This window comes from Nipponia nippon, unplaced genomic scaffold (assembly GCF_047370975.1).
Source record: "Nipponia nippon isolate SJK-2023a ecotype South Korea unplaced genomic scaffold, ASM4737097v1 scaffold_11, whole genome shotgun sequence".
In the NCBI taxonomy this organism is placed as follows: Eukaryota; Metazoa; Chordata; class Aves; order Pelecaniformes; family Threskiornithidae; genus Nipponia; species Nipponia nippon.
The window spans coordinates 28,643,058-28,655,299 of record NW_028262302.1 but is presented as its reverse complement, the minus strand read 5'-3'; the positions used below and the strand labels follow the sequence as shown (position 1 = coordinate 28,655,299).

Sequence of the window (12,242 nt, the reverse complement as noted above, 5' to 3'; positions counted from 1 at the left end):
GGAATCGCTGGTGCGGCAGCTGCCTGCGTGCAGGCAGATGTGTCCTTCCCGTGCCCCCGCTCCTGCCTTGCAGCATCTCCCTCCTGAGGTCAATGTCCTCTTCCACCTCCTCCCTGCTCCAGCCTTCTCTTCCGCCGTCCTGCAGCCGTATCCCTATGGCAGAGCCAGACGAGAGCCTGGCCACCGAGTGAGGCTTAGCGGGAGGAACTGTGGCCATCAGTGGTCCGGGATGGGCTGAGAAGAGCCAATTTGGAAAATTCGTCGTTCACCGTCCTCGTTTTGCTCAAAGGGCTGAAAAAATGGGAGAAACGCTGTGATTGCTTCCCGACGTCCCATGGTTTGGAGAGCACCCAGCAGAGATGTCAGTGGGAGCAAGTGGGAACGTGCCGGCTCCTGAGTTAGCTGGCACCGAACGCCCGAGGGCGGCTGACAGCATGGGAGCCTCCGTCCTGCAGCTGGGTCCCTGGGGCTCTCGTGCTGTTCAATCCACCACCCCTCGGCCCAGCCATGCAGCGGGCATCTCCGTAACCATTCCTCTAAAAGCTCTTTAAACATGGAAAACACAACGTGCACCCTTAATGTTCCCTCACAGCAAGCCTTCCTCCCTCCTCACTGATGGTGATGGCTCCGCGGGCCTCATTGAGGATGGCGAAAGACCAGTCAGACCACAGAGCATGGAGAATTTCCTATTGTTTCGGACAATAATTTCAATTGTTTTGCTCTCCAGAACAAGAATATAATCCTTTTTTTTTTTTGTGTATCATAATTTTATCTTCTGATCAACCACTGACATTTAAACACCCCCGAAAGGCTCTCAAAGTGCATGAAGTGCATGCAAATGTAAGTACCATCAAAAGAAGAGTTTGGTCTGAAGCTGTAAATAGTCAACACCGTATTGGTCAGGAAATCTATAGTTCTTCAGCTCAGCGTGCGCCTCACTAGTGTCATCCAGGGAGAGAGATCTGTGGTTTACCCAAACAGACACGTCTTTTGGTGTTAAATGGTTGAAAAAAGGGGCTGATAACATCAGAACTCATTGTGAACTTGCCTCACTTCAGCATCAGTACGTGCTGAGGCGCCGAGAAGCGGGAGATGCGCACTCGGTCCCCCGGCGATCGCTGGCTGCCGTCCACTTCTTTGCCGAGCGGTGCGTGCAGGCCAGCATCCCGCTCCTCCAGCCGGGCGGGATGTGCTCCGTCCCTCGCAGCTCCAGATCCCTCCTTCCTCCGACTCGCTCCTCGCTCAAGGCCATAAACACCCACTGAATATTTCTTTCTGCACCGCTCTGTCCCCAGAGCCGTAGCTATTAAAAACAACCTGGTGCAGGAGCGGTTCCTCCAGCAAACGAGCGCACTGTGGGATGCAGACCACAATCAAACTGTCCCCAACAGCCTGAATATTTTCTCCCTATACATACATATCCTGGCACATATATGCCTCGATAGATTTCCCTAAGTGCCTGCTTGTGCTACGCAATGAAAAAGACATTTTGTATTTAAAAAAACAAAAAACCAAACAATAAACTCAAAGCCAGGCCCGTGCACCCTGATGTGGTCCAGGACCCTGACCCGCACCCGTGCTCACAGTCAGCGGCTCCAGCAAACACAGCTGCCGACCCCGTTTGATGCTCGCAGTGGCAGGACACGGACAAGCACGTCCCTTCCCCAAGTCACCACAGGGACCCGCTGGGCTCGGCTCGGGGCTCCTGGCACCCCCAAGCCCAGCCAGGAGGCTGGGGCTGACGGATCCCACTGGTGATGTGGGGGCTGAAGCCTGCAGAGCTGGGACTTCCCAGCCCTCCGGGCTTGCTACAGCCACTGCCCCTGGGAGCAAACAGCCCCTCAGCCACCAGCATCCCCACAGGACCCCACCAGATAGCCGTTCCCAGTCTCCCATCGCTTTGGTTGCAATGCTCCGGCATTAATTAAGCAGCGCTCGGCGAGGCAGTAATTTTTGCAGCCATAACCGAGATGTGGCACTGACCCCTAGTGACAAGCTCCTGCCCCGATGCTGCACAGGAGAAGGGCTGCGACTGAAAAAAGTACGGGCGGCCAAGAAGAGCGGGGATGCGGCAAGGCTCCTCGCCTTGGACAAACCCTGCTGAAGGAAGGGCTCCTTCTGCTGCAGGGCTGGGCAGCCTGGGGGAGCGTCCCCATAAGGGTGCATCCACCCCAGGCCAGGCCACCGGCCCCTCCACTCCCCACGCTGCGCCCACGATGGGTGCAGATCGACTGTACTCGAGATAGAATTTATTTAAGGCATCCATGACAAGCCCGAATATCGCACTTCACCTGCACCAAGTGGGAGAGTGATGCAGTAACAGCGGCGTCGTTAGGGATCAGATGGGAAACGACCGCTGTATGGCTCGTTGCGCGCAGCGGAATGACCTTATCCAGCAGAGGAATGACGGGAACTCACTGAGGATCTGTTCGCGCCCCGACCTACTCCTTCCCTTGGGAATACTCAGCTGCATGGCAGGCTCTGATCTGCATGCTACAGTTTATTACTTTAAATACATACATTTTGGCTCCAAGCCTGTCATTAAGCCCAAAAATGGTCTGTTTCAATTAAGGGCTTCAAGGAGACCCCAGGACTAATGGTCTATTTCTAGGCATTTCAAAATACTCCCAACCATGCGGGATGCTTGCAGGATGAGAAATAGAGACTTTGCAATGCTCTCAGCAGTTCCTTACCATCATTTTTCCCCTCCCCAGTAACTTCAGAGCCATGAGGAGGAGGATCCGATGTTCTGCAGGCTCAGGTCCTCCAGCAAGGAATGACAGACCTTTTGCTGTCCCTAGGAGATGAGCAGAGGCTGGAAAGCCCCTTCCCCACGCCCTGCATCTCCCCATCTAGGTACAGATGTGAAGCAGCTCCATCCTACATCTGGATAGCCTGTTCCCAGCACTGCCAGCCTTGGCCTTCATCTCCCTCCCCTCGTTCCCAAAGAGCCGGTCTTTCTGTAGACCTCGCTCCCCACTCTGTCCCCAGCTCAGAAAGCACCAACCTCACTGCTGTCACTGAGAGCAAAGAAAAATCGAGGCTGCAAATAACCCCCCGGGCTTGTAACCAAGAAAATGCCAGCATTGAGCAAAGCCATCTTCCAACCTGCCTGCCCTTGGGATTTGCTGGAAAATTTTTGTCCCGGCTATTCACGGCTGTTGTGATGACCTGAGCTCTGGCCTTTGTAATAAAACTGCTTTAACCAGATACTCCTGTTACCCGCAAGGATGAACACGCTCATGAATTCCCTTCACAAGCCAGGTGTAAACACAACGGGGTGCCAGTTTAAGCAGCCCTGGAGAGGGTGGCATGCTTGCCCTCCCAGCTCCACATAGTTACAGTGCGGAGGTAATCGCTTTTGGAGAGCGGGGCTGGCCAACACACATCAGAAGAGCCGCTACTGCAACTGCGAGGGAGAGAAATGTGCTTTTTATCCTGGAATCACTCACCCCTTCCTGCTCGGGGGCAACCAAAAGCACCTATGTGAGACATATAGAAACTACAGAGCGAGGCTGCGCTGATCCGACTTTTCCAGCGCAGTTCGTTGTGCGGGCGAGCCTCCAGCGTGCGGTGAGCTCACCCCGGCTCTCCCCCAGCTACGGGGCGGGCTGAGGTCCCTCGCAGCAACCTCCCTGCAGATCCGCTCTCACTGCTTGCTGTGAAATGCAATCCCAACAGTGGGAATGCCAAGGTGTGGGGGGTACGGACACGTTTCTGGCATCAGAAACCACAGCCACCGCAGAACAACCAGCACACTGCAGCAGGGAACTCACACTGAGACTTAGGGCGTTGTTTTATCCCTTCACCATTAATTTTCAGCTAAAAGCACTTCTCTCCTTGGTGTAAAGGCTCACGGAGGGCTCAGAAAGTGAGAGGGTTTTCTGGGTACTGTCCCACATCTTCCACAGCTCTCAGAGCTCACTGTGTCTCTTGCCCTGCTTCTCCCTTGCCGCCAGTCTCGGGGCTGTCCCCCGCAGGTCCCTCCCAGGGGACCCGACTTTCTCTGCCTTGGTCTCCTGGGACGGCTCCTCCCGGACACCAGTGTCCCCTCCCGGGCTTTCGGACGGGCGCCGCTCCGACGTGTCCCTGCGGTGGTGGGACGTGTGGAGGGCAAGCTCGGGCACGGCTGTCTCCATCATCTGGAGGAAGTCGTACGCAGGGAGAGGCGGCTTCCAGTCTTCTTCAGACAAGGTACCTGAGAAGCGAACACAGCCCCACGTTAGTAAGTGAAGAGTTACGCAGCCCCACTCCACAGACATTTCCTTTTCAAAGGAATTATGGCTTTTTTTGCTTTTCTAGTGCAAGCAAAATTAAAGATGGTTTCTTAAAGATCACCCTCTTTCCTCCAAAACTAATAACGCCAGCCAAATTAAACCAGCCAAGTGTGCATTAATATTTACGGGAGCTGGCCAAGGCTCCCCAAAGGCTATGGGGGTCCCTCTGTCCTCAGACACCCCCACTGCAAAGGTCACACTGGGTGCCTGCCCGCCAGCGGGGGGATGTTTTAGCGTGTTAATGACTGCGCATTACTGTCACGCCATTAGCAGTGCGGGGAGACTGCCGTCTACGCGGGGAGGAAGCGGTCCTATTACGTGAGGATGCTCATTAATTTATGCTTTTAAGACCGATCACACGGTTCATAGCACTTAAAAGCTTGGGGAAGGAGACTGCGATGGCTGGCACAGCCTGTGGTCGGTGCAGTGAGCTGTTCAGCCATCAGCTCACCCCTCTGACACCCCCGAAGCTAAGGTCCCTATCCAGAGACCTAAATGACAGCCCCATGCCTTTAGCAGTGGCGATGGAAAGCGGTGTGGGAGGACGGCTGGCTCACAGGGTTCTGTGTGGGTGAGAAATGGCGTCTTCAGCTCCAGTGAGAGCCTACACACCCTACCCCACCAGGCTCTTGGAAATAACTGCTTTGAAAGGCTCATTTTAAAATTCACAAGGATCAGGCGGACTCAACCCCATCACCTTTCCGGAGCCTGGAGCAGGCTGGCAGCCGGCAATTCCCAGGATCCCTGTGGCACATTCCTCACAACACATGAGGAACGCACATCTCTGCTGCCTTCCTCCAAAGCTTCAGCGGGCTGATCAAGGCAGGAGGGATGCAGTGAAAACCTTCACGGTACAAGCCAACCCTTTATGGACCCAAAGACCACAGCAAAGCGCCAGCTTCCTTATCCTCCCCCGTCCAAAAAAGTGCTGGAAAAAGCCTAAAGAGCAGCTATTTCTTATGCTGAGAGCTGGGAGTCAGGAGATTTTTCATGAGCAAGCTGTGTTTAAGAAGGTCTGTTCGCAAGAACCGGAGAGCACAGCCAGGTTTGGGGATTATCGCGGGGAAGAGATGTCAATTCAGAACTATTCACGCTTGGCTCTGAACATTAAACAGTCCCGAAGCAAACTCGTGAGTGCGGGTATTCTCTTCTGGCTGGACTATTTGTACTTCTCCAAACTGGCATAGCTAGTTTTTCCATCATTAAATTCCAGGACGGACAATCTATTGCACGTAGCATCTTCTCATAAACAGAGCAGAGCTAACAGTGCGTGCTTAGGAATGTTACAAACGCGGATCCACTTACTGCTGGGAATCTCCAGTCCTGCTTTTAACTTCCCCAGCCAAGACAAGACGTTTGTTTCAGTGATGGACTGCTCTGATGGGAATTTGAATACCTGACCCCCGGCATGAAGGTTCACCCAGACGAGAACAGGCAGCGAAGGTACGGTGGCAAAGTACGCCTTCAGGACCCCGCGTCCCACTGGAGTCTTCTTCCTGGTGGGAAGAGGAGATTCAATTTGCTCACCAGTGGTTTGGCAGAACAACAGGACTGAGAGCCAAGCGAGCACCAAAGCCCTTGGGCCACATCCAGCAAAGCACACAGTTTGGCCTATGGGACAGCTGTAGAAGCTCGCCGCGTTATTTATAAGCTCAATGCCTTAAGCAAGCCATTAGTGTCCAACGGAGAGGGAGCGGACAGCAGATTAGATGTATAAATAAATCCTCGAGCAGGAGGAGCTGGGGCAAACTCTGTAGGAGGGTGTGAAATGTTCTTCACCGCAAGTTTTTAAGAACAGGTGAGAGAGGAGCGGGACAGATCCTGCAGCCCACCGTGGTTAACCCCTGTTTGCAGGGAGAGCTACCGGCTCCTTCCAGCCCAGCTCAAGTTCGAGGGGATGGGAAGGCAGGAGGTGATGCAGAGGGCTGTGCTCAGGCGGTCCGGCCCCTGGGTAGCTGCTGGGTGCTTCCCCACAGCCCCAGGAGCTGGAAGGGTAACTTCCCCGAGTGACACAGCGAGCCAAAAGAGGACATCGAGATGGAGGGACAGCGAGCACACGAAGATGCTGAGTCCTTCCGGCACTATTTTCGGGCTGAGAGCGATGCTCAAGGTCTGAGCTGGCTCTCACCATGGGAATGAGGTCCTCTTTCTAGGACTGTGCTACTCTTTCCAAGCCAACAGCCACATTCTGCCCTCTTTTGTGGCAATGCCCTTTTTCTCTGACAAAGGACAGCTTTTTCTTTCTCAGGAAAGGAGAGCAAAGGCAGATGTGTAGGTGGGGAAGTTCCAGGGGTTCTCGTTTCTTGTGCATTACTGGCAAGCAAATGGTCCTCTCTTTGAAAATATGTGCATTCCCCGTTAGCTGAACTTCAGCCCACGCTGCGAGGCGCTTCCCAGACTTCAAAGCACATTATGATTAAGACAGTGAGGTGTCTGTGGGCTCGGGCAAAACAAACAGAGGCTAAAAATTGAAAACACAACTAGGGAGGGGAGGATTAAAAAAAATCCCCTCTCCTACAACTTCCTATTTCTTAGCTCCTGGATTCATTTTGTTTCTTGAATATTTTTTAAGTTTGCCTTATGGGGCTTCTTCTGGCTGTCCCTTCTTCTGAAAACCTTCTTTCTCCCAGTCAACAATCAGTAATTGCCCTGTTGTGCTTCCCTCTAATTGCCGATGGAAAAATGACCATAAGACACTCCAGGAGGGCAAATTTACTTTTTTTCTCCCATACGTGACAAAAATACAAATAACACCAGAGCCAGGGTCAAGCTACCATGCAGTATCTTTGAGAACATTTTACTCTACTGAAAATGATTTCTGCAGTCAATTAAACATTTACTAATTTTACTTGGTCGTGCAATTTTGCAGCTGCCCAGAACGCATACTGAATCGTTGCTAAATGATTTGCTCTCCCAACTCATGATGACTTCAGCCATCACATCACCAGCTAGACAGTGTTTTCACTAATCGCAGACTCAGCTTTTTATTGCCCTGAAATGCTAAGATCAAGCTAACGGAAAGAGGTTTTTACATACTTACAAGTTCAACCAGCAAGCCACAAACTCTTGCTGGGGTCCTCCTTTTGCCAGCTTCAGCATTTCCTTGCTTTCCATCTGACTGATGTCACCATCGCCGAACAAGATGAGGAAGGGCTTTCTGAGTTGCAAGTAGCGGGGCAGATTTTGCACGGTGATTTCTGGCTGCAAGACATCAAAACAAGAAGCTGGAGTTTACGGGGAGGAGAAAGCAGGACAAAATTAGACTTTCTGTCCTTATGCGAGGGATGCAGGGGCTAAGCAAGGCTGTAGGGTCCACGTTGAATGTAAGCAGCTCGAAAACAAGTGTGGGTGCTGGGCTCCTGGTGCACGTCGGAGATGTCTACGCCCAACCCTGCCCATCGCAAGCCAAGTCTGTATGAGCAGCTGTGGGCTCTGAGATGAAGGGGTGTGAGCAGAGAAGGCAGAAGCAAGGCCAGCTCAGGCCAGCTCCACGTGTTATGGCTAGAACCAGTCTCCAAAAGGCAAGTGCAAGAGGCCGGGAGCAGACCCCACGAGAGGCAAAGCCACCATTGTGCCTATGAGCCCAAGCCAGGCCATCGACTCCCACGAGACCACACAGCAAACAGCAGATTTCTGTCCAGACTGTCTGATCCAAGCCATAAAATTTAAAAACAAACGTAACTCAGCATGATAGAAATAATGAGCAAACATATTTATTTTGCACAGCTCCACGCTATAATCAGTGCTTCTGCAAATGACCTCAATGGAAAAAAGACACTTTTTTTGGTTTGGGGTTTTTTTTACTTACAAAAACGTCCAGCAATTCATATCTGATCATCTGCACCATTTCCTGCGCGCTCTGTTTGGACAGAGCGATGCCTTCCACGCTCTGACCTCCGCTCCTGGAAAGGAGGAGGGCTGGAGGAGACACGGCGTATTTACGGGATCTGAAAAAGAGGGATGAAAGAACTGGCTGGGGGGTCTGGCGCGCACCAAATCTGCTGCACGCAGAGCTGGCATCCTCACGGTGAAATACCGGGATAGGGATAGGGGAGGGAAAGAGGCACAGGCATGGAAAGGGTCACGTTCCCCATCCCCTCCAGCCCCTGCACAGTCCTGATTTGATGGGGAGAGACAGGGCTGACGTGTTCCCTCGTCCCCTTCTGAAACAAGCACTTACCCAGCTCGTACCAGACACTAAATATATACACCAAACGCAGCAATTTCTTCTCGAAAAAAGACATCAGCGGCTAAATAATAAGAAAAATCCAAAACACCACTGTCTAAACTATTTGCTGGCACTTCTCTTTCATTTTCACACCTAAGGTTAGGTGGTGCAAACACCCACCCAGTGCTTTGCTCTGCCTCCCAAGCCAAGGCAAACAGAAGGTCTTAGACTCCATCCGTGGGACACCAACCTACACAAAATAAGCTCCAGGAGATCTGATTTTTGGCTTGGAGAACACAGGTTGAAGTCCAGCCCCACATTAGAGCAACAGACAGAGCCTTGGTGGAGAAGCCAGCTCATCCTTTGTTCCCCAGTGTTCTTCTGGTAAGAAGGTTAAGGGTATTTAAAGAAAAGCTGAGAAGGTGGAAAGAGCAAAAATAGGAGAAGTCTGAGCAATGAAAGGGCAGAGGGTTCACCAAGATGGGAGAGCAAATTTCTGGAAGGTTGAGGAACTTCGGTCCTGAAGGCTGCAGACGTCAGGGCCCAGAGGAAGGGCGCAACGGAGGAAGTCAGCTGCCTCAACAGTTTTTTTTGGGGGTGTCTGGAGCTTATTTTTCAAAGGCTGAGACACCAGAATTGCTGGGGAAGTGAGTGAGGTGTAAGGACATTTTGGGTTGTGGAGGTGCGGAGGTGGAAAGCCTTTGATTCCTTTTACAAAAGTAATCTGGTCCATCTTTTTTTTTTTTCCCCTATGAGAAAGATGCAACGCAGACCCAGCCTACTGCAGAACGAACTACTTATTTTTAATGAAGGGCAGCTCATAGAAAAGTCATGTTACAACCCATTGCACTTCCCTCCATGGTTTGCTCAGGCAAGTTCAGTTTGGACATTTATTTTAGCAATTCTGGATGGGATGGAGAGTTGTTCAAATTTGCTTTAAAAATCTCAGCATTTGGTGTTTTAGGTCACCAATGACAAAGCAAGTGGAGGGAACTGCAGATAACACATTTCCATGATGTTCAGCTCATACATAGGCTGAACTGGAAATAATATCTGTCTGGAAATAATACACCCACTGCAAATTTCGAAGCGGCACCCCAGATCTGCACTAATGTCTTGATAAAGAGCAGCAGTAATGAATGACCTTGGACTTCCTTGAGGCCTTCAAATGTTGTGAATCCTGTTGCTAAACTGTTCTTGGATTTATCCGAGCCATTTCGGTTTCATTTTGCAGTACCCTCTGCGTTTTTTAATTTATCTTCGTCAGTCCGGCCCTGAGCTAAGCTTTCCCCTTTCTGCCCAGACTCCCAAGCTCCACCAGTCAAGGATGTTGAGTTTTGCACTTCTGGTCATGGCTGGGAATCCTCTGATCTATTAGGAAGGTCCTTAACTTTCCTCTCTGGTGTTTTTCAAATTAACCTGTATTTGCCATTGATTAAGAATGGTAAAACCCTAGAAAAGTTTTAAATTCAGGGATTTTTAACTTCTCAAAATTGCACAGGTTTTAAAGGGACTCTGGTTGGTCATGTCTCAGAGGAGATAAGGACTCTTGCACCCTATGTCTAAATACATCAACTTGTGCAGCAGCCTTTGATAAGGGCGTTTCTTATATACTGCCAGAAAACCAACACATTCCCCATCTAATAGCTAGAGTCCACCCTGAAATCACTTCTCATCTTACCGGTACCAAGTGGTTGTATTGTTGCTTACAACAGCTTTCTATTTATATAGCAGGGGCATTCGATGGGTAATGAGAGACTTGCATTTAAATCAAAAACATCTGCAAACAAATACTTGGCAGGAATCTATGACATCGAAGTATTTGAGAAATAAATAACGACTTCATTCAAAGCAATTCTTCCTTAACACTTTTTTTTTTTTGTCCGTTAGTTACCAACTGAGCAGGTGCTTGCTGAGCAAACAGTTTTGCTAACAACATTCTTTGTGTATTTTGTATACCTTTTTCTCTGGGTAGAGGGGACTCAGCTTTCCGTGACCTGGGAGCCACAAGCATTTCCTCCTTGAGCGTTTAGCAGAATGGCTTTGCTTTTCTTAAGAAGGGAAGTGAGCCTGGCTCTTGCATAAGGAATTCCTGTAAGTGTTTACTTTCTACTTACAGTTGAGAAAACGACCATCTACAGTAGCTTCTCCCACAAATCACAGCCAAAAGACAAACTTGGCAGAATGAATATCTGTATAAACTGTATTAACTATTGCAACTAAACAGGAGCACGCTGCAGACCGTGGCTGGAGCAGGAGGATGGAGGTGGATTCTTCCATGTGTCATTGCCGAGAGAACACAGGCTTTTTCTCCTGGTATCTTGCTTTGTAAGATCACCCTGCCCTCCTTTGCTTTCTTTCCTTCTATCAGCTGGGCTGAGATCCTCAGGGAATAAAAGTCTTTTAGCTTGGGGGGTCAGGTTTTTCTCCCTGATGCTGCTGGTTGAGACTTCTGTGCCTGCCATCGCCCAGCGGTTGCCCACCCCAGCGCTCAACAAGCCCAGCACTGCCTCACCTCTAAGACCTGACCACGGCTGCTGCTTTGAGCACAGTTTGGTTAATAGAGATGTACTACCAAGATATCTGCGCTTTTATTCCCCGTGCATACCACAAAAATGCCCGCGTCTCATCAGACACGCTAGAGATGCATTCCCTCTGTAAGAAACTAATGAAAATAATGCACTGTTGCATTACTGGCTGTTAAACCCACACCTGGAAAACAGGCCAAGGACCTTCTGGGATTTTTAACTCTGCCGTGACAGGTAATTCCTGATGGAAATGAGACGCCAGGACAAGCCGAAGATTCCCCTTGGATCTAGCTGCATTTATAGGCACTGAAGCAGCTCTCACGGTCTAATCCAAAGCACTTTGCCCCTTGCTGGAGTGAGTCTTAACAACACAGTTAAGTGCCCGGACTGATACGTGCTCAGATCCCATTAGCTCCAATGTGGCTTCAAGTTAGGGCCACAATTGATGCTCTTATTCAATCACGAATTGACCAAGAAAGCCTTGGCTTTGCCTTTACCATATTTGCAGGAGGGAGACAAGAATCATAGAATCACAGAATCGTCAAGGTTGGAAAAGACCCTTAAGATCATCGAGTCCAACCGTTAACCCAGCACTGCCAAGTCCATCTATACCATGTCTTCGAGCACTGTATCTATCCGTTCTTTAAATACCTCCAGGGATGGAAACTCAACCACTTCCCAGGGCAGCCTGTGCCAATGCTTGACCACCCTTTCGGTGAAGAAGTTTTTCCCAATATCCAACCTAAACTTCCCCTGGTGCAGCTTGAGGCCGTTTCCTCTCGTTCTATCACTCGTTACTGGGGAGAAGAGACTGACCTCCACCTCGCTACAACCTCCTTTCAGGCAGTTGTAGAGAGCAATAAGGTCACCCCTCGGCCTCCTCTTCTCCAGGCTAAACAACCCCAGTTCCCTCAGCCGCTCCTCATAAGACTTGTGCTCCAGACCCTTCACCAACTTTGTTGCCCTCCTCTGGCCACGCTCCAACCCCTCCATGGCCGCCTTGGGGTGAGGGGCCCAGCGCTGAGCACAGTACTCGAGGTGCGGCCTCACCAGTGCCGAGTACAGGGGCACCATCACCTCCCTGCTCCTGCTGGCCACACTGTTCTTGATACAAGCCAGGATGCCATTGGCCCTCTTGGCCACCTGAGCACGCTGCTGGCTCATGTTCAGGCAGCTGTCAACCAACACCCCCAGGGCCTTTCCCGCCAGGCAGCTCCCAGCCGCTCCTCCCCACGCCTGCAGCGTTGCATGGGGTTGTTGTGACCCAAG

General features: G+C 50.8%; 1 protein-coding gene across 2 annotated transcripts in view; it reads right to left on the bottom strand.

Annotated features, from left to right (window-relative positions):
* Positions 1–2,234: 2,234 nt before the first annotated feature.
* The window catches only part of TXNDC16 (thioredoxin domain containing 16), a 43,511-nt gene continuing 33,503 nt past the window's right edge, over positions 2,235–12,242 (bottom strand). For both annotated transcript variants that reach the window (XM_087746861.1, XM_087746862.1), the window contains exons 17-20: positions 8,086–8,224; positions 7,318–7,478; positions 5,583–5,773; positions 2,235–4,198 (exon numbers count right to left, since the gene is read on the bottom strand). In XM_087746861.1, coding sequence (XP_087602987.1) covers positions 3,915–4,198; positions 5,583–5,773; positions 7,318–7,478; positions 8,086–8,224 — 775 coding nt within the window. In that variant the 3' untranslated portion in view covers positions 2,235–3,914. The remainder of the gene's footprint in view (positions 4,199–5,582; positions 5,774–7,317; positions 7,479–8,085; positions 8,225–12,242) is intronic.